The following is a 27,105-nucleotide window of genomic DNA, read 5'->3' on the forward strand; positions in this document are numbered from 1 at the left end:
CATTTCCCAGCAGAAATCCTTATGTTTCGAACATATCTTCAGAGCCTGATGTTTAATCGTCTTTATCTGTGTGTTCACACAAGTCACATCTTATGGAACAAACTCTATCTCTGAGTGACCTCTTGTCATTTCAGTTGGCTGGACAAATTTACAACACTGTATCGCGAGTGACATCTAGTGGCATCAACAAACAGTACAATGAATCGGTGGCCAACCGCCAATAAAACACCAAAGAAGAAGAGTGCCTTAAAAACTGATCTTTGCTGTTTGTTCTATTTACTTGATGATCTGAAGCAGCAACACAATTCTTAACCACTTTGCTGAAAAACTGATTTATTTATGTTCAATACACTTTATGTAACCTTTCATTTTTGATGGCATTAGCCTGCACAAGCCACTACTAACTGGCCTCCTTTAACACATGCTTCCCATTGGACTGGATAGGGAAAGAAAGTACTATGTTTTTGAGTAAATTGATAGACTTGTTAGTGCTATTTTTGAGTGTTTTATGTTCTTTTATGTGTTATGAATTTCTGTGGTTACCGTTGGGCTGAACTGTGCTGCTTTCTGAACTGCAACATAAAGATAACGGCGTATATTGCTAGCTTCTCTCAGTGAATAGTAGCTGTGATAATTAATTGGATATTGCATAAGAAATTGAATAGGAAAAATAAACCTAAATGTAGGAACCTGAAAAGTGGCTAAATGTTTAAATAACTTCTATTTCATTATTTAAATCGGCCTAATCTAACTAAATTATGTTGGCTTAAATAAATTGATTTATTCTAAATGGAAAATAGGACATTATGTGTAAATAATATATTCTATATTCCAGTTAAGTTGTGTACTGACTAAACAACATTGGTGCTTTAAATATACACTAGGGCCCAAATGTCTGATGCTGTATTAAAAATGTAGGATTCAAATTTAATTTAAAACTCAAAATAAATATTTTAGGATTTTAAAAACAAAGACATTTTATGACAAAATGAAAAAGAAATAAACTGGGCACTTAGATTTCTAAGTCACTAATCAAATAAGCAAATTTGTTCATGTGTCTCTTTGAATAGACAGTGTGTGTGGGTCTACATATATAGACAGACATAGTTAGGAATAGAATATGACAGTTTGCTTTTGTTTGTTTGTATTTGGGTTGTTACTTAATTGTGTCTGCATAAAAAATTACTTGACAAAGAAAGTACCAAAACTAATTATATTACAAGTGATTAGAAACACAGTGGTAAAAAAAAAAAAAATCACACAAACAAATATCAATAAAGACAATAACAGGCCCACTCACAAACTCTTTTTGTGACACAAGACACATTTCTTTTAGTCATTGGAGTAAAAAATACACATGAACCAACACAAACTCAAATACAAACATCATGTTACTCTTTGTTGTTGCATGTTCAGTTTCATTGTGCAAATCTCCCATTTTCGAGTGCATCATTGTCATTCAGGGTTTGTCATCAGAGAGTTGATGCAATCCATCAAAATCCATCACATCAGAGAAAGAAAAACATAATAATAATAAGAGACCTCAGATTTCTGATACAACATTAGAAAATGAATCCTAACAAATGCATTTAATAATAAATAAAAACCTCTACATAATGTATCAGTGGTGAGATGTTTTAGTTGCACTTAATATAAGTAAAGTAGGTTTATGTGGCAGATATTTGTTATATTTGTCTTATATTTGGATTTATGCAGCTTGGGGTAGTTTTATGTTCCAAAAAAAAAAAAAGGAAGGAAAAAAAAAATCCTGCTACATTCAAAAAGAAAAAAAAAATGCTGCATGCTTATTTTATGAGCAACAGAGAAAGTGTCCTTTTATGTTTTACAATATACCATTCTGAATGTAGCTGAAAATCAGTGCAAGAATAATTTTCAGTGTAATCTCAAAGTGAAGTGCTTTTCAAGAATATCCCAACATGGTTGTTTCATGTTTCAAAAATTCATTTTGAAAACCTGCTTCCTTTTCATCTCTCACTTGCATCTCTATATGACATCACACCTTGAAGCCTCTCTGTCCTGCTCAGTCCTGAGCTACAGTATTTTAGCACATTTTAAAATGTTACAAATATTCAGAATTTATGAAAATCAAATACAAGAATCACAAGTCATACTTGCTTTAGATGGTATCAGAATGTGGACTAGAACTGTGTAAAGTTGCATTGTAGGACAAAACTTGGTTTTATGGCACATAGTTCACTACAGTACATGGTTCAGATGTATATTTCCATCAGTGAAGTGAGTTTAAAGTGCATTTTGAAGAGATTTAAGGGTTTATGAGTCTTTTTTCTGTAATATTTCTTTCTAACTGTGCTGGCTAATGCAAAACTCTTTAAAGGCACAGTTTGTAATTAATTGTCTGTTTTTTATGTATAACTGAGCAGCATTTGAATCCACTATTTTTAATATTTTATAACAGCTTAACACTTTGTTCTGCACAGTTATATTACTCTCTTTCCATTACATTCATATTAAGTGCTCTATTTCTGTATCATCTATGGCTTTTTCCTTCAAAAATGCTCACATTTTAAATTGAAATTATATAAATATCAGTTTATGCCCAGAAATAATTCCTTGTCAAATTAAGATTATGTTGGTTTTTGGTAGGTTCTTTTTATGTAATATATATGCTCTGATTTCAACTGTGACCTTTGGTCATTTATTGTGACAAATGCTTTCAGTCCTCATGTCTGGGTCATTTCAGATTGGTGGGCCACTGAGAATATATCACATGTGGGAATGATGTACAGTAGGCGGGACAGGGCACAGTGAACAGTGATGGTGTTGACCTTATACACACACACGCACACGTTGAGGCGTTTTTGTAGATAGAGGTCATAATTTGGCATGTGGGTTGGAGATGATCTCAGCGGGGAGGTCTTTGATTGGCAGGTCTCTGGCCTCCCCCCCTCCCACATCTGTGCTCTCACAGCTGCTCTGAGGAGACTCGGGAGGCGGCTTGTAGAGCATGGCAGCCAGCAAAAAGAAAATAGTGCCTAAAACCTGAGAAAAACAGAGAAATTAAATAAGTCAAAACAAAATGGAAGGAAGTTGAATTAAAAAAATTCATATGGTTGATGTGAACATGATCTTAAAGTGAATTATGTATTACAAGTGAGGTCACATTCAAAATCTGGGATTAAAAATCTAATTTGAATCAAGAATTAAAATATTTAAGGGTCAGTAGCAACATTTATAATGTTACAAAATATTTCTATTTCAAATAAATACTGTTCTTTTGAACATCAGTGAATACTGAAAAAAAGAAATGTATTATGATTTCTACAAAAAAATTAAGCAATACAACTGTTTTCAACATTAATGATAATAAGACATGTTTCTTGAGCAATAGATGAGCATATTAGATTGACTTCTGAAGGATCATGTGGCACTACTATAAATTTTAAGATTTATAATTTTCAAAAATACAAGCAAAAATCATTATTTTAAATTAATATTCCTTAAGGTCACTGTTATGTATAAATGGCAACAAATCAAATATTAAGAAATACAGTAATGACATGCATGCTATTTTTAATTAACTTTCAGTCAAATTGTTATGCTGATAATATAATTTGTAACAGAAACATTTGTATTAAATTAGCAAAATGGAAGCATTTTCACGAATAGTCTCAGAATTTTGATCCCCACTTGATGTGTTATACCTTAGCTTTTATGAAACTCTTGAAACTGACTTGTCAATGCACCACAGGAGGCCATTTAGTGCTGCAAATGGCCTCCTGTAGTAAATTGAGAAGTTAGTTTCAAGAGTTTCATATAATCTAAAGTATATTAAATGTGGAATGAGTCATCATTTCTGGGAACATTTTTGCATAATTTTCAGATATTTTCAAGTATGTTTTTCTCTACCTTGTAGATGATGCCTGCGATGAGTGAGTACTGGCTCATGGCCGAGTTGTGGTACAGGTAACAGGAGCCGTATTCCCCACAATGCTCCTCCCACAGCAGGCAGGAGATGTCAATCACTGAGCCGAACGCTATAGGGCCTGGGATCCCACCGAGAGTCCTTACTACGATCCACTGTATTCCAAGTCCAAACGATCTCTGACTGTCAGGAACACACCTGCAGGAGAAGACAGACAATCACAATATACTATAAACACAAGCATCTGTATTATAAGGTGAGCCACAAGAGATCCTACTATATATGTTTGGAATGGGATACTAGCTTACTACTTAATCACTATATTTTTTATACATATAAAAAGTGAAAGAGTAGGTATTTTTCCACAATAAAAAAAAGTATTTTATACTCACTAAGTCTGGATTGATTTGAACAAAAATACAGTAAAAACCAGCAATATTATGAAATATTACAATTTAAAATAACTTGTTTTTCTATTTTGGTATATTTTAATGTGTAATTTATTCCTGTGATGACAAAGCTGATTTTTCAGCAGCCATTACTGCAGTCTCACAGTCACATGATTCTTAAGAAATAATTCTAATATGCTGATTTGGTTCTCAGGAAGCATTTCTTATTATCATTATTACAAAACAGTGGTGTTGCTTTAATATTTTTTTTGGAAAACGTGATACCTTTTCCCCCAGTTTTTTTTAATGAATAGTCACATCAAAACAACAACACTTATTTGAAATATAATTATTTTATAATATTATAAATGTATTTACTCTCATTTTGATCATTTTAATGCACCCTTGCTAAATAAAAGATTTAAAAAAAAACCTTTCAAATCTGTCAAACAAATTTTTTTTTTACTGATCCCAAACTTTTGAACCATAGTGTATATGCAATGGTCATACCTGAGTGTGGCAGTAAGCGCAGGGATGCTGCAGAGGAAAGTGAAGAAGATGATGACAAAGAGGAAGGTGAGGAAGGCTGGCATGTGATTGCAGGACGACACACACCTCCCTTCTTCAGCAAAACCTTGTTCTCCCCATGATATATTCCCTACCACACAGCTGCAGCCAGAGAACACCTATGAATGCATAAACACACGCACACCAATAGGGACAAATTCATAACCAAGAATAAGACATAGATTCATGTTTTTTAATTTTTTTATTTGAGACCTCTTAAAAAAAAAACTTTTGCTTTGCATCAAAACCGATGCAAAAATCGAAAACATTTATGCAGCTTAGTTTTAATACGTCTGTGTAGTATTGTTCTGAGACTTACAATATGTCTTCATAGTACAAGCTCAAACATTGATTTCAAAAGATAAAAAAAATTATATGACCCTTTAAATGCAATTACCTGACAAAATGTGTGCAATTACGCCAGAGTTAATTGACTAATCATTTTGTTAAAAGAGTGTACGTGACACTGAGAAAGTGCCGAACATGGGGTCTGTGTACCTGTCTGCCTCTGGGGCTGTATGTGTGGTTGAGGGAGCTGCAGCCGGCATGGCAGGGAGAGAAATACATCACTCCATCCGCACCACACACAGGGTTAAACAACTCCTTAACACAGTGACAGCCAATGTTACAGCTTACGGTCAAGTTGCCCAGATCTGAGAGGCTGAGAGAGAAGTATTTTAGTTTTCAATTTCATTTCACCTCAACGGATCAATAACACAGTCAATTCCCTTGTGCTCTGGGTATTAATTTAAACCATTAGCTGTGTAATAAAACAAGCATGCAACATGTCATACTTGATTAATTTAAAAAAGATTAATACCTAAAGGTGACTGAAAAGTTTTTGAACACTTTTGTGTTCTCTTCTAAGGGCCAAAAATGTCTTAACAACAACAAACTATTCAAGATAAACCCAAGTTAAATGTCTATTGAAAAACAAGCAGTTTTCAAAGCATAATACAACATGTGGAACTGGCAGGCAAATGTAGAAATTCAACTGTATAGAAATAGCACGCTCTAACAGAACAGTTAAATGTCTTGTCTAAACATTTTTGTTGGATTATTAATCTGACATTTCTGGATATGACTCAACAAATCAATAATATATTATCTGTCAAGCCCCTTTATGTGTATTGATAAAACCTGCACTGAATAAATCCTGAAAAAACTTGCTGAGGGGAAAAAGTAAGCCCTAGAAAGCACTCCTCGGTTTTGAGGGGAAAAACATAAAACAAAGATATTTATTCACATCGATTAATTAATAATTTTTCCCCCTTCACTTTATAGGACAGTAGACCCCAGACAGGAAAGCAGAAATAAGGGGGAACTGGACAGGGCACATTTTTACATTACATAATAAATGTGCTAAATTAGCAATAAGTAGTTAATTCTGTCGATTCATTTATTTAAAATCAGTTATCTCAAACTGATGTCATGTAGATTTTGACCTCTTGCTCTAATAATAAACTTAATGACCCTCTATATCATAAATGATTCAAAGTGGGTATTGTTAATATTATTTCAAGGCTTCACTCGCTGTCCTTTTATCTCTCAAATAGATGTACTTCATGTACTTCCTCTTTTACACATACACACTGTGCTGATGCTATTTCAACTGAATGACTGAAGCCACCCCTAGACAGCTAGACAAATGCATATGCACATCTTACTTACACCCTATAATCAACAATTATATTTCTTTTCTATCCATATAAGGTAACATATAACTCCTGAATACTTTGATTGGATGTCCGAGACATCCAGTCTGTTGTTGTTTGTATAAATGCGACCTACACTCTTAAAAATAAAGGTGCTTCAAACGGTTCTTCAAGCGATGCCATAGAAGAACCATTTTTGGTTCCACAAAGAACCATTCAGTCAAAGGTTCTTTAAAGAACCATCTCTTTCTTAGCTTTTTATAATCTGAAGAACCTTCTTTCGCCACAAAGAAGCTTTTGTGAAACAGAAAGGTTCTTCAAATGTTAAAGGTTCTTTATGGAACCATTTAGACAAAAGGTTCTTCTATGGCATCGTGAAGCACCTTTATTTTTAAGAGTGTATCTTCCTGAATAAAGTTGAGAATGCTTTGGTAGTGCACCAATTCTCTGTGTCTGCTCATTCATTCTCCCAGGCTTGCAGAGCAACAGAACACCACTGGGGTTGATTAATCACATAAATAACAGATACACCTCCAAAGATTTAATCTAACAGTAATGAATTCACAGGGTTTCATACCTGTTGTTATGGATCTCTGTCTGCAGGTAGGGGGCGTTGTAGTGGTTGTGTGTAAAGTTGTTGTAGTATTGGGCGGTTACTCCTGCCATGGGCACATTAGGACAGTGAACCAAAAAGATGAAGATAGCCATGAGGCTGACCACTGCGCACAGCATGCAGAAACGGATGATCCCGCGGCAGTGAAGGTTCAACTTTTTTACAATGAAACCACCCAAGAAGGTGCCTCCTCCACCAGCTGGTACCACCATATACCCTGGAAAGAGAAGATGGAGGTAAAAACAACTCGGTGAAGTTCTTTCCTATATGCCAAGAGTAATTTGAGCAAGAGGGTGTGGCGTTGAGTTTGATTAACATCTGATTCTTACCGAACCAGGTTGCTGCCTCTGAAGCACTCAGACTAAACTGAGACTCCAGAAATTTGGGGCCAAACGTGGACATCCCGGCTATGAGTGTGGCCTCCGTGGCCCCAGCGAGACACAGAAAGATGAAGGTAGGGTTCTTCAAAAGCAGCAGCATTGACCTATAGAGAAAAAGGGAGAAAATGACTTATTCAGTAATTTAAATGACTTGCATCTTGCAAATGAGCACCACAACATTGTAATTTCTCAATGTTACAATGTAAGAAATTCACTAAAAAGCACACTTTGTAATAATGTCAAATTAAAAGTCTTTTTAAATCATTATGTTTTAATTATCTTTTGTTGTGCTTTAAAAAAGTTTGGTTAGAAATTACATACATATAGCGCAAAGAAAACAAAAATAACAATTTATTCAACAATTCTTCTCCCCCGAGTAACGTCTTCCGCCATTTTAGAGAGTATCACAATGCATACGCACGCTTTCCCCTAAGTGTAAACAACACTGATTACGCAGATTATGTTCGTGCGCGCGCTTTCCCCCTGAACGTAAACAACGCTGATTGCGTCGATTATGCTCTTGGGTACTCTCTAAAATGGCGGAAGACATAACTCGGGAGAGAAGAATTGTTGAATAAATTATGTTATTTTAGTTTTCTTTGCGCTTAAAAGGTAATCTCGTAGCGTCGCAAAACTGAAGTTGAGCCACTGATGTCACATGGACTGTTTTACCGATGTCCTTACTACGTTTCTGGACCTGGGAACATTACAGTTGTGTTGCTGTCTATGCAGGGTCTGAGAGCTCTCACATTTCATCAAAAATATCTTAATTTGTGTTCCGAAGATGAATGAAGGTCTTACAGGTTTGGAACGACATGAGGGTGAGTAATTAATGAGACAATTTTCATTTTGGGGTGAACTAACCCTTTAAAACGCATTTTTTCGCATATTTTTTCTTACAAACACAGTTTTGTAACATGCAATTAAGTGTTTTTTGAAAGTATGCTAAAGCGTACTTATTTTTAAAATTATTTGTTTTACATACATTAATCCTTTTTAAAACAATGTAAAACATGCATTTTAAATGATTCTATCTAGCATTTTAGTCATCTAGTCTTTTTTTCATTTTATAAGTTAAAACAGCACATGATGTTCAGTTGACATCTCTTGGCCAACTATTCCAACATTTCAATTTTATAGATAGCCATTTATGGATAACATACAACAGCAACTGACAGCACTGATTTGTGCTTTTTTCTTTTATTTCGGTCAAAAGACCTATTGGTGAAATGCAGCAATTGTCTTTCAATAACCTTTGAAAACTGGACCGAGGAGAGGAAAACAAGGAGAGGTTTTAATGATATCTAGTGGAATCTTTGCAGCCAAATGAAAACTTGCAAACCAAATGAAATACGACAACCCAATAACTTGTACGTGGCAGTTTGTTGGATCTTTAAAAGTAAAGTGTCAGTGAAAAGTGCTAATTTCCTGGATGTTTAAAAATCGTCTAGGGACACATCACCCATCTGAATTCGTTGAATATGCCAGTCAAGAAAACTACAACCTCAGCTACTTCCCATCAACCAAGTGTCTAAATATAAACATGGTGGTACAGCACATGATAACAAACGGTAAAATGCGGCATATAGTCACACAAGTATGGCTTTTAATATGTTTGAAAAAAACAGCAGAGGAAACAAACCTTCCTCTCCGGTCATGTGTTCATACCTGGGCATGTCCTTTACTGTTTTGCCAAACTGAGGATCAGATGCAGTGACCTGACTGCCATCTTTCAGCTGGTGGGCCTCTGAGACCCGCATGGCCACATACCGCTGAGAACCTACAAGATACAGAAAGTGAGACTGTTAATCACACTAATACTATACTGTACTGCAGTCATTTGACTTCTTTTAATTTGGGCTTGTGGGTAGCACCTGGTAGCTGCCGTGGGTAACCCAATATAGGCAGAGCGATAACCAGAGCTGCCGCTCCTCCTGCCAGGAAACCGATCCACCAAGCTCCCACCCACAGTGGGTTTTCAGGAGTCAGCTCTGTCCTAAGAGAGACAGAGAGAGAAATTTTAGCTTTAGAAAGGTGACTCAAGAAACTGTGCAAAGTTTAGTATTTGAATCAAATTGTTATGTTTTTGTTATTTCTATGGATTTATGTCAGTCTGTGTTCTTCGTCATGGAAGTCACAGGGTCCAAATCGATCCTAGTCTGTTACAGAAATTTAAATGTAACCCTCAAAATAATTCTGCATTTCTGCCATCTAGTCTCCTATTTATGTATTTATATTGTGGATACATACAGGACATTTATAAGCGGTCAGTGACAGTAATTAGATAAATTTTTAGCAAATATCAAAATGAATGAATGATATGAATCCATTTTTCATACACTACAAATGTATATTGTGATTTTATGCCTAAATCCACTTGTGGAATTTTAAATGAAAGGTTGTGTGTGTGTTAGTTAATTAATTAACGGCCTTTTGGTATTGGCCAGAATGTTACAGTTTTTCTCGATTGCTAACACACTAAAACTGATTCATTTGGCTCAATTTTCCAAACCATTCATACAGTTCCCGAAACAAAGACACGTTTCTCAAAACTTTTAACACATTTCACCTGTTTGCACACACGTTCCAATTTGCTCAGTGTTTTCTGCAAAACTCTACACAAAAACGGCATCATTTTGCACAGGTTTAACCATGTTCTCATTCAAAAAACACAAACACACAATATAATTAACTCGAAGCATCAAAAAAAATGAACTCAAACAGCACACATTTATCCATGTGTGAACATTAAGTAGCAAAACTGATGACACACAGGTCAGAATCTTAGGATGATATGCACAGGAGCACAAGTGATTATGAGTTTTGGAAATAGAATCCTGGTAGTGGGAGACTAAATAAAAATGAAGGGGATGAGGTCAAAGGTAATTTGTTCCTGATGAAATACAAAGCACTATAGTTGAGCATATTCTTCTGCATGGACTGACCATGAGGGAAGTTGCCCTACAGGCTCATCTACAAGGTTTTAATACTACTTACACATACAATATAATTACAGTAATTTTGCAGAACTGAGAGATGACTGTCTAGGGTAGGAAGTCTTTTGTCAGAAGACTAAGAAACTGCTATAACAAATAAGGATAATACAAATACTGTAATTGGCAAAGGATGCTGAATGAATGAATGTAATTATTTATTTAATCATTCATTATTTATTTATTTCTGTAGAGTAACTGACAGTATATTCCAATGTGTGTTTGCTGTATATCCAGTTGTTTGGTCTTTGAACTTTTCTCTTGTAGTGCTTTTCATTTACTATAAGATCTCTTTACAGTAGTGTAATGACAGTAAACTTTTCTTAAAGATTATTGCTGAATTTTAATGTATCTGCACCCCTCTATTTATGTTGCATACTGTAACAGACATTGACTAGCAAAAGGATTCCTATTTCCCAAAAGGAGGTTTTTGTAACAGTGTTTTGAATTGATCTCACTAGTGTTCTCTAGTGAAGTAGTGTGTGTATTTGGCAGGTTTGTGTGTCATCTGAGGCCAAAGTTTGAGTCTGACAAAAGAGAACATGTGTTTGACTAAACTACTTGATTTTGACATGGAAGTTTGAAGTTTGCACAAGTTGGTGTGTAGTTTTGAGATTGTGTTTATAGTTTATAGGTGAATTGTTTCATGAATTGTGTTAGCAATCGAGAAAAACTGTAATATCGGTGCATCCCTACATCAAAATGAAGATAATAAATATCTATCAGGATTTAAATAAGGATCAGATGCAATTCAACTATTTATCACTAGGAGTCTGACACTTGTAAAAGTCTTTTCAGGAATAATTCATCTAAAAATGCCAACTCACTGCTTATGCAATGCTGTATATTATGTCTGTGAATTATAGATCAGATATGGCCTAAAGAATTAACTTATTCATTAATCAATTTTTTGTTATTACTTATTAGGGAGTATTCATTTCCTAAAATGAAGATTATTTTCTTACTCATTAGCCACTTACGTTTGGTCGATTTCTGTGTAAATATTGAGAAAGAATCCGCCCAGCAAGTATCCAGCCGCAGGTCCTACAATGGCAGCTGTGTAGAAGATCCCTGAGAAAACAGAAGAAAGCATATCAAGTCTCTTCGCCTCCTTCTTCTGCCCCCTTAGTCATATGAAAGCTGGTCTGGGTTCACACTGATTCATGTTTTCGATCAAAAGACACAGTAGGATGCAGTTTGTATTTCCAGTGCCTATGTCTGGAGAGGGGGCAAGCAGGGTTGTGATTGTCCTCAATGGCCTTTGAAAACTGGACATTGGGGAGAAAAACAATGGAAGGTTTTATTGATGTCTGAGGTGGAAACTAGTGGCTCTCACTGATAACAACCAAACAAAATGAATAGGTGTCTCAAAGTCTGAGTGGGACAAAATGACAGGATTCAGTGAGGGTAAATATCAATTCTTGAGTGTTTTCCATTCACACAAAAGCATTTCAGAATATAGATCTGAGTGCTTGATTACTTTTGAAATCAGGTACACAGTCACATATAAACCCTCTGACAAAATCAAGTCCAATCAATATACAGGGATGCACCAATATTAGGACCGCAATTGTTTTCATTATTTCTGAATCCTCTTTTAATGCTTTAATTAAATTTCAATAATTAAAAAGCATGTCTAATCAACTGAATTTTAAGGGGATCTGAATACTTTCCATACCCACTGTATATTAGGCTCTAGGAAATCTTTTTTTTTTTTTTCCCCCAAATTCTGATTTTATTGTTCTGGATTCTGTGTTTTATGATTTAATACAAATTTATCATCAATAATTTTACTAATCAAATTAATTTTATAAAAAAATTAACCACTTAATCAATAATTTAGCTATAAGTGAATGTTAGATGAGAGCAAAGGTAATCTAAATGTACAAATAGGGGAAAAACAGGCCAAGCAGAATAAAATATCTAACATCAGCCTAATACAGGACATATTTTCATGTTTTTAATGGCATCATCACACTCACCTATATATACAGGTGCGTAGTTTGACTTGACATTCTCATCTAGGTAGGTGACCCCGAGGGTGTACAAAGGGGTTGCCCCGATCCCATGCAGAAACTGTCCCAGCATAAAGACGAAGCGGTAAGCCGAGAGCCCACCTTCCTCGCCGACACACGTCTCGGTGTGATTGGACAAGCACAGTCCCATGCGCTCCGGTACTCTCACCTGATAGGGTGGTGTGGTGAAATGGGGCAGGGCAAAGACCAGAGAGCCCAGAGCCATGATGAGCACACCCCAGCCCAACCATCGAGGCTTATGACCAGTACCACCAAAGTAGCCCACGAATGTCAGGCACACACAGGCAGCAATGTCATAGGAGCTTGCAATGAGTCCCGCCTGCAACAGCATCACAAATTACGCATTGTGTTAATAATGGTGAGGTGTACACATTCCAATTTGAATACTGTTCGCCCTGTAATGTTTGAGATTAGGTCTGATGTGTCTTTTAGGGCCATGCATACTTTTTGGAATAATTTTACCCATAAACCATTGTGATATACAAGGTGGATGGGCTGTGATGCTTCTCTGATTTACAATTAAATTCTATGGCATATGCTTACTTCATACTTGAAAGTACATAACATTCAAAAAACACCGGAGCCAGTAAGTTTTTTCTTTTAAAGAAATGTATACTTTTACTCAGCAAGGATGTATTAAATTGATCAAGCGTGACAGAAAATACCTTTATAATGTTACAAAAGCTTTCCATTTCAAATAAATGTTGTTCTTTTGAACTTTCTATTCATCAAAGAATCTTGAAAAAAAGTATAATGGTTTCCACAAAAATAATAAGCAATATTAAACTGATAAGAATAAGAAATGTTTCTTGAGCATCAAATCAGAATATTAGAATGATTCCTGAACGATTATGTGACACTGAAGACTGAATAATGGCTGCTGAAAAAAAAATCATCTTTGCATCACAGGAATAAACTACAGTTTAAAATAGAATAAAATATAAAACAGTTCTTTTAAATTGTAATAATATTTCACAACATTACTGGTTTTACTGTATTTCTGATCAAATAAATGCAGCTTTGGTGTGCATTATTTTGAAAAAAATTCTTACTGAAGTTTTGAACTAATATTATTATTAGCACAATATGCAAATTTGGATTTGATTAAGACTAAGATTAAGCAGAGTTTTTCCATGTAGCAAGTCTTTTTTTTTTTTTTTTTACTTTTTTTGGTCTATCTATTATACTACAAAATTGTGTGTCAAATCAATATATATATATAATATATATATATAGATATATATATATAGATATATAGATATATATATATAGATATATAGAAAGTATTTTGAACATATAGGCTAATGGTTAATTTTAATGCATTTAAATAGGGATACATTATGGCTGATAGATACCAAATATCAGATAATAATGTTCATGTTATGGCCAATGAGACATTTTAGACTATTTTGTCTAAATAAGTTCAAAATAAAACACTAAATACTGCAATCAATCATTTTGTGAATTTAGGCATCACAACATTATAAATTAATGTACACTATGAAAAACTGATAATTATGTTGAAATTTGATTAAGATTACATGTAAGAATTGACCTGGTAGCTGCGCAGGTCAAAACGTCTCTCAATGGAGGTGATGACGGTGTTGATAAAGCCATTGATTATCATGCCTTGGAGGAAGGAGGCCACACAGAGGAAGAAGAGAACCCAGTGTGGGGTGTTGAAGGTCTGGATACATTGTGGGGTCAGTGCTCCCCATCCACAAAGATTCTCCGAGTCCGTCGGGACAAACTTCACCCCAGTGGGTGGCTCTGTATGGTCAAGCCCCAATTTGCCTGTCTTGTGGAGCACAGTGTGGGCATCTCCAGATAGGCTGTTTGGATCAGAGCCCTGGGACTCCACTGGGCTGGGTGTGTCCAGGCTGGGTCCCAATGGACTGTCATGTAGGACCAGAAGCTCTTGCTTGGAGCTGAAGGAAGTATCATTGTTCAGCAGATGGGGCATGGCCCCAGCAGGGGGCACTGTGACAGACTTTGTGAAGGGTAAGAAAACAAAACTTTCCCGCAGGAAACACTGATTCTGTGTGTAGTTTTGCAGAGTGATACAATGGCAGTCTTTGGAAAATGATCCCTTTACGGAGTTTCTTACAGTTTAAACTGAAGACATACAGATTTTAGGGGGGAACAAATTCTGCAAAGAAGAGTGAGAAAGAGACACTCAGTTAATTAATTAAAAGTTAATTTGTCACCAACTTCAGTAAATTCACAGTAAATAATTTACATTATTAAACTCCAAAAGCAAATCTATTCAAGTCCGTTTCCGCCACAGAATAAAAAAAAAATAACAAAAAAGGGTCATTGCAAATTCTTTTCAAAATGTTGACTGTTTCTCACAATTCCGAGAAAATTTTAAATCTAAATTGTGATATATAAACTAAGAATATACTAGCAATGCTGACTTATTTTTATCAAAAGTGTAATTCTGAACAATTCTGACTTTTTTCTCTAAATTCTGTTTACATGTTTCCATCACGAAAAAAAAAGAAAAAAAAAGAAAAAAAGGGTAATTGTGACTTTGTCTCACAATTCTGACTTTTCTTCTCAGGACTTTTTTCTCTAAATTCTGTTTACATGTTTCCATCACGAAAAAAAAAGAAAAAAAGGGTAATTGTGACTGTCTCACAATTCTGACTTTTCTTCTCAGAATTCAAGTTTATATCTCAAATCGGAAAAAAGAAAAAAAAAAAAAAACTGAATTGCAAAGAAAAAAAGCCAGAATTCTAAGAAAAAAAAAGTTGCAGATACCTTTTTTTTTATTCCATGGCGGAAACAGCTTCCATGCAATCTCAGAAATAAATGTGCAAAAATTGTTCCTTTAGATGTACAACAGCTTGTTACTGAGGCAGTACCTTTAAAAGCACACCTTTGTCCCTTTTGGGTTGTTCTTTACCCCCTAAGGGTTCATAATAATACCATATGAAAGCCATTATACCATGAGAGTACTACTTTAAGGGTACATATTACTACTCTAAGGTACTAATATGCACAATTTCTGACAGTGCATGAATTAACAGCTTCCATGCAATCTCAGAAATAAATGTGCAAAAATTGTTCCTTTAGGTGTACAACAGCTTGTTACTGAGGCAGTACCTTTAAAAGCACACCTTTGTCCCTTTTGGGTTGTTCTTTACCCCCTAAGGGTTCATAATACCATATGAAAGCCATTATACCATGAGAGTACTACTTTAAGGGTACATATTACTACTCTAAGGTACTAATATGCACAATTTCTGACAGTGCATGAATTAAAAAGGCATGAGATATTTCTTTCTTTATCTAGTGAAGTAAACCATGACTTCCAACCAGACCCCAAAAACTCTAATGAGCAGGGATTAGTTCTGCATGCCATCCATGGTCTACAAAACACTGTGTTCATTCTCTGTTCCAGAGACTTTATGTCACCTCCTCTAAAGTGAGGATGACCTATGGTAGCCTACAGGACCGTTAGGAGGTTTTGAATATTCAAAATTATGTTTCAATTTATGTTCTGCACACAGTTTTGCATGTTAAAACAACACTGCATTCATTTAGTACACGTGTGCCACACCGAAAGACTGTACTGAAAATTTTCGCTATATGTGTACCATTAGAGTGTGAGTTGAAATGAGTGGGCATTTTAATTAATTCTCCATTGCAGCTGGATGGACACCTGCGGTTCTATAAAGTCAAGAAAAGCTCAGCTTTATGCAAATGAGTTGTAAAAAAAATCCTGGCAGCAGGCAATGGCTAGCAAAGTCCAAAACGAATAGAACAAGACTTTTAAATGTGATAAAGTATGTGGAAGAACACCACAAGCTCAAATGTGGCCTTGCTGTCTTTAAAAGACACACTTACAAGTTCAAACGGAAGAATTAGGAAGGGAAAAAATCTCATTTAACCAATTTAGTATCACTGTAGGAAATTTATCCTTGGCTCAAGTGCTCACTTAATTTAAAAGAAACAACTTTGAGAATGCAACAGTGTCATTAAAAGCACAGGAGTAAAAATGTAAGGTGTACTATTTTAGGCAAATTTGACCTGCGTAAGGCCATTAAGAGATTTTAAAACTTGTTATTCACCCGTAAACGCAACTTAAAGACAATAAGCTGCTTTCTATATATGAAATTGAACAGTGTATTTATATGCACTTACTCCAAACTACAGTCCATTTTAGATATAGACCTACTTGTGTGTAGGTTATAGCATCTGTAGTATTGCATTTATTGTATTGTATTAGGAATATATAAAATATCATATTGAAGTATATTTACATTTCAATTGTGCCTAGATCTTGTGAACACCTAAAGCTCCAGTACGTCTAAGTGCAACCTGGCCAAGCCTCTCTGCTTAGATTCAGATTTTGTTTTTAACACAATTACCAGCAGCTTTATGATTCATGCACTGGCATTGTAAAATAACTTACGGCCATTATATGAACAAAGTTCATTCTTGGACCCATGCAAACATATGAGACAAATGCAAATGCTTTGCTATCATTACACTTGGCAGACACTTTAATCCAAAGCAAGTTCCTGTGCAATAAAGTTATACTGTGCATTTTATTAGTACATGCATTCCCTAGAAATGAAACTCATGACCTAAATGTTAGAAAACATAAAAACACATGACATATTACACCCAAGAACTGCATTACAGTTTGTCACACTGAAAGAATAGAAAAAGATGTCACTTTGCCTACCTCAGTTCCTCAGATACTTCATTGGTCTAAAATGGTCTTTGTTTGATTGTGCAAGAAATCAAAGAGAGAACAAGCAGCATAAGAGAATAGAAGCAAGCAAGACAGCCCCAAAATGGGGCGTTACTCCAGCCTCTCACTCCTTCACATCTATCACTGAATCAGCATTGACACAGCCCTGCCCACTGTATCTACCTGACATATGATGACCGGCACCTCAGATGTCTCCTCTTAACTCATGACACTTCACACTTCATTCACATTGCATGAATTTATCTAGCAAACCAAGGAGGAAGAAGTTCAGATTCTGCCGTTCTCCCTTGCTAACGTGCCCTACCACAAAAGTTAAAAAAAAAAAAATTAAAATGTTAAATAATTTATTTAATAAAATATTTTTCATTTAACTTGAAGTTGTTTTTAAATACTTCAAATAATTTGAATTGGTAGTATTTAATTGTAGTATTTAACGTAACTGCATGAAAGTTAGGGATTCATAATTTTTTTTTTTTTAGATTTGTCAAATGTTTCAGGTGAAAATACAACCGGGATGTGGAACTGAGTGCTCATGAATCCTGTGCCAGCTGAGAATAGATGTGAATGGGAATGCTAACAGCTTTCTCCAGGTATTATATTAACAGTTTCCCAATAACACTCTCCACATGCAGAGAAACTTTGGTGGATAATGAGATGCAAACAGAGTTTGTTAACTGCACAAGCTCTTTATATAAATCATGCGATAAAAAACAAACATCAGAATGGGTGTGATCACATTTTTCTTGGTTGAGCATTCAGTCAGTTAAGAAATCTTAAAGTTTAAAGAGAACAGGACAATGCAAAGCAAAATGAAGACTCCCAAACCAGTATTATCATAAAAACTGAGGAACTTGAGACTATGCCATTGCAATCCCTGGTTTTCATTCTGACTCATTAGCATGCATGAAGAATGAACACATGGTTGAAAAGCTGTGGAGTTACTATAGTGTTATGGTGGTGCAGCTGAGGCTGTGTGAGTGAATTATTTCTCAGCTCTGCCTTCAAAAGAGCTCTGTGGTTCATGCTTTGTTACAATGAGATTAATAAAAAAGCCTAATTATTTGTTCTTGCTCTATGAACGCTTTCATTTCTAATTTTAAGAGTGTGATCAAACGGAGGGAAGAATAACATCAGCAAGAGCTCAGAGTCTCAGGGTGGGAACATGTATTTGTTGTGGAGTGCAGGTTCCTTCCCTTTTCTTTGAACTGTACTGAATGGTCATATGGTGAGATATGAATTACACAGTAAAAAACAACAAGGAAAAAAAGCAAGACCGCCACTTTCACTCTTTTTTAGGATTTCTGGGAAAGCATTCACACAAACATCTATTTTAAAAAGATATATATTTTAAAAATTGTGTAATGATGATTCAGGTGCTGGGTGCATAGAATGGTTAATCTCAGATGTGTTTATTACAAAATGTAATAAATAAACATTCTTTCTCCAACAGCCCTTTGTATTTAATTTATGAATTTGGCAGACTTTATCGAAAAACATTGTATTCAAGGTACGTTTTATCAGTTCCTTCATGCATTACCAGGGAATCCATGAGCCCAAAGCCCATGACTTTGATGTTGCACTTTTTCTCATGTGTGAGCTACAGTAGAGGAATAAGGCGCACATTTGTATCAAATTTGTTTTAAATATTTTAAGTACACTAAAAAATGGTGTAGTATTTACTTTGAAACAATTGCTAGTAACTTTCACAAACAATTAAAAAAAGAAACGGCAAGCAATACATTGAATTAAATGTGAAATGTTTAAGTAGAAAGACTGAAATGGAATTTTCATGTAAAATTTACTCCAAGAATCTTTGTTTTATTTACAATCTCAAAAAAATATTTTAGTAACACTTTAGATTCGGGAACACATGTTCACTATTTACAAAGAGTTTTCCCTCAATAAACTCCTAAATTGCTGCTTATTGATATTAAGTATGGTAGTTGTTGTAGCTGTTATGTTTATGTATAGGGTATAGGTTAGGGGATCTAAATATCGTCATGCAAAATAAGGAATTAATATGTGATTTATAAGTACTAATAAACAGCCAATATGCTAGTAATATGCATGATAATAAGCAACTAATCTAAAGTGTTACCAATATTGGGATGTACATTTAATGTGTTAATTTGGTGTGATTAATTACAAAACAATTATTTGTAGGTCAGTCAGTAACAGGTTTATGTTTAGTAATATAGAAATACAACAAACAATATAATAACTTCCACTTTTTTTCTATTTGATGCTTAATCATCTGCCACAGTAATGTATTGTCTATATGTCTATTCTTAGCAAAAACTGATGGATGCTATTACTTGTGAATAATTCAACTAATTAATTAATCAGTATTTCTTAATTAATCAGGCAATCATATATATTGTATTTATTATTTACATGTATTCATTTTATCCAAAGCAACAGATAGATAGATCGATCGATCTAAACCGAAAGTGCAAGCATGTTTCCAGCAAATAAAGCTTCATACGACATGTTCATCTCCCTCGAATTATGACAAAGCAGGTCAACCAATCATAGCCCTGCTTTTCTGTTATCCTGCACTATCACTGACTGGAAAGCCATAAAAACCAGCATATGCTGAGGCCCAATTCAAAACTCAATATCAGTTGGGAGATAACAGTTTAAAGTGAACTAGCTTCATGAGGTGACTTTAACCAGTCACCACGTCAATATGTCATTTTTGTATTTGGAGGTTGTTTTTTTTCCATTGAACAAGGAAGTAATCTAAATTCTGTCAGGACCACTATCGTCAAAATGATAGATACTTAGCATAAATTTGGTTTGGTGGTATGGTTCTGTTCTGGGCAAAAAACCTCCCTGCCCATCCATGCAGCCTGTCATGAATGAGCAGGGAGAGCAACAATAATAACCCCCCCAGGGTTAACAGAACAGAACAGAACAAGGCAGATATCATTAATGTACTCAATGATATTTAAGTGTAACACTTTATTCAAGATAAAGGAGTCTGATTAGCAAGGAATATCAGAAAGCTAAGTCCTGACTGTGGCAAAAGGTGGAGCTGGGGATGGAGGAGGGTAATTTGCTCCGAAGCAAGCTGAAAAGCTGCTGAATAATACTGAATACAGCTTATATAGGAATGCCGCGATAGGTGTGGTATTCCTATAGGTAGATGTGATCAGCTGAGAATCAGCTGATGCAAGCTTGACTCACGTGACCTGCCAGAACTAACGCTAAAGCTTAATTAAAACCTGCATTCAAAGACATGCCTGTTTATAAAAGATAATCTTTCTATCTTTCACTGAGACTTGCATTACCATGGTTTTGCTGAATGGCCTTGTGGGATGCAGTCCAGACCTACTGATGTGATGGAAGCAGACAAGGGAAGTCTCTGACCCAAAAGTGACAGCTGATCTTACTACATCCTGCATAGATAACAAAACCATGTATTTGACCCCAGAGGAAGATGTATGCAAAGTCATGCATGCAAAGCAGTTAACCATCTACTTAACTATCAGCTACAAAACTATGCCAAGTCCTTACACTACATACTACTGTATCTTCTGACCTGAACCAGTTTGGTTAGATGAATGGATAGATATATAGATGATTTTCAGCCATATCATTTACTACATGTGTGTTGTATATGTTGTGCTCAGCATGCGTGCAGACTAAGTGTCCCATATCTCCAGGGGCTTGTCTCATCATTTAGCTGTAAACTTGTCTATGCATAGGTGTAACCAAGTGGAATGAATGACCTACAGAAGCAGGCAATCAGCTTCTCTGCACTCCAGGTTTCACCTCTGGCACAGGAAAATGTGGGTTAACAGACTATGATTACAAGACAGTTACAACTACTTTTGCTTGGATTGCCATGTGACCACATTAAGTTGCAGCCTTTGAACTAAAGTGCAAATAAAACTTTGGAAAAATACATTTATTATTTGTTTTATTTCTATTTAAATGTCTATTTCTAGAGCAATAGAATAGATTTTAAAGATACTTTTAAAGACAAAGGTCCCAGCCTACCACATGTTTTTAAGAATTTTTTTTTCAGTTTTCTTTTTTTTTTAATGTTCTACAATTACACAGTATTGTTTTAGAATCACTGACATGCTATTATGGTTTTTATTCATACTTTGAATTAGCTTTTATTGAATATTTTGTATATTTTGCAAGTGTATATTTTACTTTCTCATTTTAATTTTAGTTAAAGTTGAGTCATTTTGTTGTGTGTTTTTTTATTTTATTAGTATTTAAAATACAGCTATATTGTTTTTATTAATGTTTATTTTAGTTTGAGTTATTTTAGGCTAACTAAAAGAAAATGAGAAATGTTGCCTTGGAAACTACAGCTGATATAAAATACATATTTTTTTAATATTGTATTTTATTTCAGTTACTTTTTATTTCATTTCAAGTAACTTGAAATATTTTTACTTATGAAATTGTTACTTGAATTTTTTTTACTTATGATTTTAGTTATGTAATGAAAGTCCACTGAAGGCGAGCGTAGTGAGAACCCAAGTGCAGTTTATTTACAGTGTGATCCAAACATCCAAACAATAATCCGTGACTTGACTTGACATGAACAGACTTGACTTGACATGAACAGACTTGACTTGACTTGACTTGACTTGACATGAACAGACTCAACGAGGCATGAACAGACTAGACTCACCGACAGCAGGTTACAACATCAATACACGACCAAAGACAATGGCAACACGAGGGCTACTTATAGCAGACAATGATGGTCACATGACAAGAACAAACCAATGAGAAACAAGACACATGACCTAGACAACCAATCAGAACATGACACATACACAAGGCAGAGAGACATGAGGCAAGGGAAGCATGACACTAACAGCAGGAAACAATTACAAAATAAAAGACAAGGACATGAACATGAAACAAAAACAAAACCCAAACCCCACATTACAAGTTAATAAGTCTGATTTAAATGTTCATACATCATACAATATTTTATGGTGTAAATTTAGCTGAAAAGCCTGTTTAAGTCTTTTTAATAATAGATTTCATTGTGACAGCCTCATTATGATTATTATGCCTATACAGAAACTAATAAATCTGTGGTTCTGATTCAACTGGCAAGACTGGTTTGTTGTCATTAAAAAAAGCCTGAATATTCTTACTTTAATCTTATATGTTTTAAAATGACATACTGTTTAATGCCTATAATAAGTCACTCAAATATGTAGCAATGTATTGAGTCAATATCAGATGACCTGTACAGAGAACTGAGCATGGAAAAGGAAGTGGGTTTCCAATTTAGGAGAAACTAAAGTGTCTTACGGTCACATCACCACAACCGTGCAAACCCCCTTCCATCATTCAGATAACACACAGACATTATTACCAGTGCCTCACAAGCAGAACAAGAGCAGCAGACTCGAAACAGGACCACACATCTTCATCTCATCTATGAAATTAATGTTATTATTGATATGGGGAGATATTGATTTTAGGACGATCTTCAATCTAACACCTACAAGTTCTCATATTTAATGCCACTGTGCTATCAGTGAAGCTTCTAATAGCCTTATAATAATTAAAAGGCTGAAAAGTAAAAAAAAAAAAAAAAGTAAAATATTAAAAGTGATCATACATACGGTCTAAACTGGCTTACAGATGAGCAAAGTGTGGTGTAGCGGGAGGAGGTGCAGAAAGAGTCAATGGGGATTTCTAATGAATGTAATCTCTTGCATCATATTTGCAATATGTCAGGTGATTCATATTTCACTTAATCATTATTATTGAATGGTTTCTGGAAGGGAAGAGTGCATTCAAGGCTTAGTCATAAGAAGTGATGAATGACCGTGATAAAGAGTCATCGTATGAACTATTTTTTATCAACGTCAAGATCCTGAATGTAGAAAGGGGAGTAGTGTAACATTTTAGTCAACTTTTAGCCTTTGTTAATTCATTTTAACCCTCATGTTTCATAATTATAGTCCAATAAATCTAATAATAAATAATTTGTTTTGATATAAAATAAATTTAAATATATTACAAATATAAATACAAACTAAACTAAACAATTTACACATCCGTCAAAAAAATAAATACATTAAATTAAAATATTAAGCAACTATTACAATAAAAAATACTGCCATAAACATTATTTTTAAAGGGGTCCTATTATGCTCTTTTACAAAGTCTTGATTTTGTTTTGGGGGTGTACTAAAACATGCTCTCATGCTTGATGGTTCGATAACGTTCTAACCACGACCTCGGCCCTCCCCACCCCCCAACCATTCCAATTTCTGTAGGCGGGAATTCTTTGTAATGAAATTCCAATGAGCTGCTTTGTGATGTCACAAAGCCCGGAAACCAAACGCTGTAGTCCAAACGAGTCGTTTGTTGTAGTTCTTGAAAAGGAAAACGAAATATCTCCCTTTGGAGTGGACTTTGAGATTTGTAACTTTCTAGATCTTTTTTTATGCCCAAACATACACACTACACACTGACTAAAATTAAAAAAGTGAAAAAGCCTAATAGGACCCCTTTAAATGAAATTTAATGTATTGAGTATTTAATTAATTAATGGTTAATTTATTAGGGCATTCTTAGTTTTTGGTTACTTTTGGTTACAGAGAACGTTCTTAGAACGTAATTCTTCCCTAAAATCAAGCAAAAGGGAACCATATGCTAACATTAGGGGAAGTTCTGTGTCACAGTGGGCCACAGCGGCAAGTGGGTTTACTATAATCCCAATTACCAGTCGTGTTACACTGCGCATGAGTGTGTACTATGCGATTGTAATATAACAAAGGAACAAATATAACTCATAACATTTTTCACGTTACACCGTTGCACGAGAACAGCTAGGAAAGCAGAATTATATTTGTGGTGTGAATTCCGGCTCCGAGCGAATAGATTCTTTCGAAAAGTTCGTTTCATCGTTCGTTCGATCCGGACATCGCAAATTTTGTCCTCAAATATCTGAGCATGTTGGACACGGCATTGACGCTGTTCAGAGGAGCAAACGGTTAAATACTGTATATTCCACTGCCGTTATTTACGCCCTCACTGAAGCTTTTTGAGGATTAAACATCACGCTACTAATGACTGGATAATTTGCTGTAGCTAGGTTTCGTGACATAACACATTAAAGCCACCGCTAGTCGATATATCAACAATGCTGTATAACGCTATAACAGCAGCTATATTTTAGGATGTGTGCCATGATGTCACCTGTGGTTTGTGTTTATATGAGCATGTGTCTCCATTGGCATCCTGGAAACAGGTGGAGGAAATACGCAGTCCAGACGCATTTATGAGTCTTTGTCGTCTGCACTGCACTTCATGTATGAGCATTTAGTGCCAGACCTCCAGAGACAGACATCAGTGAGCGTCTCATCAGCAGCCATATGGCTTGAGATGCTGTCTGGCCAGTGCTGCCTTACTGTATCGCTTTACACCCAGTTTTCATTACTATCACATGGTGTTGTTCATTCATCACTGTCTCAACATGGAAATGTCATGAAAGCTACTCACGTTCTCATGCTACTGAGGATTTAGACGACTCCTCCATTTCCGACAGATTTTGTCATTTCGTTTCACGTGCGCGTTTATTGTCTCCCCCAGCGTAAATCCATGGATACAAGCTTAAACTGTAGATATTATAAAATGTTGAGCTCTCAGATTAAGCTGCTGTCACCCAATGAGAATCCGCCCCCCATGGCGTTATGCTGCTGGACCAATAGTGTCATCCGTACTAACGGCTGCGCGTACGTAGAACAACTGACTTCACCAAGCTAAGCAGCATCCTCAGTAAAGCGAAACCAGCAGGCTTACTGCACGTAGCGCAGGCTCCACGTTTCATTCATAGTTTTTAAATGCAAAATTAAAAAAGTTTAAATACTGAAAAATAAATATTTTTTTTTGAAGAAATATGAATTAGCCTACTTTAGAATGTAGGCTGGTAATTAGTATTATACATTTATTATGTTAATTTACCATTTAGTGTATAATAATGAACTTTATTTTATAAAGTGCCTTTAAAGCGGCTTCACAAAATAAGCAGCACTATAAATAAAATAAACACCAACAAGCAAATGCTGTTTACAGTTGTTCTCAATCGATTTGATAGCCTACATTTCTAGAAGTAATATAATTACTCTCAAAATAATGAACACCTAAGCCAAACTGTTTTTTTAAATTCAGACTTTACTGCAAAATGAAGGGCTGCATTTTCTTTTTTTAGTAATAATGCGTTTATTAAAAGTAAATACTAACATCAAAACTACAGGGGGGTATTCCAGAAAGCAGGTTATGTGACATACCCGGGTATGTTTAAGGGTAAGTAAGCAGATAAACTCAGCTTTCGGTTCCAAAAACGGAGGTAACTCTCAGGGTATGTAAGCAGCCATAGCAACTGAGTCCCTGAACATAACCTGCTCCCGAGTAGGTTATGTTTCATGGCTAGTTTACTTCAGCGCTATGAGCGCATGAGTGACCTTATAACATTATATATGATTACAATATAGTTATCAAATATACAATATATATATATATATAGAGAGAGAGAGAGAGAGTTGTATGATATGTTTATAAGTAATATATAAGGTAATATTATATTATTCTAATATGTTATTATATTTGTTTTATATATATATATATATATATATATATATATAATGTTTATTTTATTCTAATATATTTATTATTTTTATTGCCATCTCACACATCGTGGATTGCACTTTCTTTAATGTATTTCTATAATAAAAATAAATATGTGATATGCCTTATTATAAAATTAGCATCAAACAAACAATATAATTCGTATTCTCGGTGATTAAAAATATAATATTATATATTTATTACAAGAGATATAATATATACTGTATATATATATATATATATATATATAGAGAGAGAGAGAGAGAGAGAGAGAGAGAGAGTTGTATGATATGCTAATTTTATAAGTAATATATAAGGTAATATATTATTATATTTATTGTTATATATAATACATATATATGTATATATTAATTGTAAAACACTATTATAAGGTAATGTTTATTTTATTCTAATATATGTATTATTTTTATTGTCATCTCACACATCGTGGATCTGCATTTTCTATAATGTATTTCTATAATAAAATACATATGTGATATTTCTTATTATATAATTAGTGTCAAACAAACAATATAATTCTTATTTTCAGTGATTAAAAGATTAAGCAAAAAAATATTTTTTAAAATTATTATTACACAACCATCAATTAGGTGGCAATATGCAGTATTTATGTAAATAACCACTGAACAAAAGAAGAAGAAAGAAGCAGCATGGCTGCCAGTGTTAATTTCGTCAACGAAGACTACGACGAAAAATATTTGTTAACGAACATTTTTCCGAGACGTTGACCAGCTAAAACTAATATCTGATGATAAAAACTATGACGAAATTTTTGCCGCGTCTTCGTTAACAAGACGAGATGGGACTATAATGTTATTTGAGGACTACCAGACATTCAAAATACATCCTATAGGCTACCGTCTTGTCCTTCAAAATGTGTGTCCCTGTCATTGGATTGCAATCGGATAAGGGCGTTTGCATATCTAGTCTCAGTATGGCAGCCGCAGTGGATGAATAGGCTACCAAAACGCGAACTAGCGATCTGAAAAATGGCCTCAGCACCCGAAGGGGTAGGGATAAGGTGACCAGACATCCCGTAATCCAGAGGGCTAAACAAAAGGGGTAATCTGTAATACACAGGCAAAGATTTTCACACAGGAAAACAGGCAAGACTAGACTATGAACTATGACAGGGAAATGGCTCCGTAAAGTGCTATCACTTGGAGAGCGATAAACGCAGACAATACTCGGCGACT

At 34.9% G+C, this 27,105-nt stretch overlaps 1 protein-coding gene across 1 annotated transcript; it reads right to left on the minus strand.

Moving 5' to 3' along the window:
* Nucleotides 1-1,791: 1,791 nt before the first annotated feature.
* LOC107559480 (solute carrier organic anion transporter family member 4A1-like) lies at nt 1,792-24,868 on the minus strand. The gene is made up of 12 exons (XM_016243323.1): nt 24,764-24,868; nt 14,093-14,686; nt 12,484-12,856; nt 11,482-11,572; nt 9,383-9,504; nt 9,177-9,288; nt 7,458-7,612; nt 7,093-7,345; nt 5,359-5,521; nt 4,804-4,979; nt 3,889-4,102; nt 1,792-3,021 (listed from the first exon to the last, which is right to left on the minus strand). Exons 2-12 carry the CDS (start codon nt 14,498-14,500, stop codon nt 2,854-2,856), a joined length of 2,235 nt encoding a protein of 744 aa, XP_016098809.1. The 5' UTR covers nt 14,501-14,686; nt 24,764-24,868; the 3' UTR covers nt 1,792-2,853.
* Between the last annotated feature and the right edge of the window lie 2,237 nt (nt 24,869-27,105).

Source organism: Sinocyclocheilus grahami, unplaced genomic scaffold, assembly GCF_001515645.1.
Source record: "Sinocyclocheilus grahami isolate Dianchi unplaced genomic scaffold, SAMN03320097.WGS_v1.1 scaffold687.1, whole genome shotgun sequence".
Classification (NCBI taxonomy): Eukaryota; Metazoa; Chordata; class Actinopteri; order Cypriniformes; family Cyprinidae; genus Sinocyclocheilus; species Sinocyclocheilus grahami.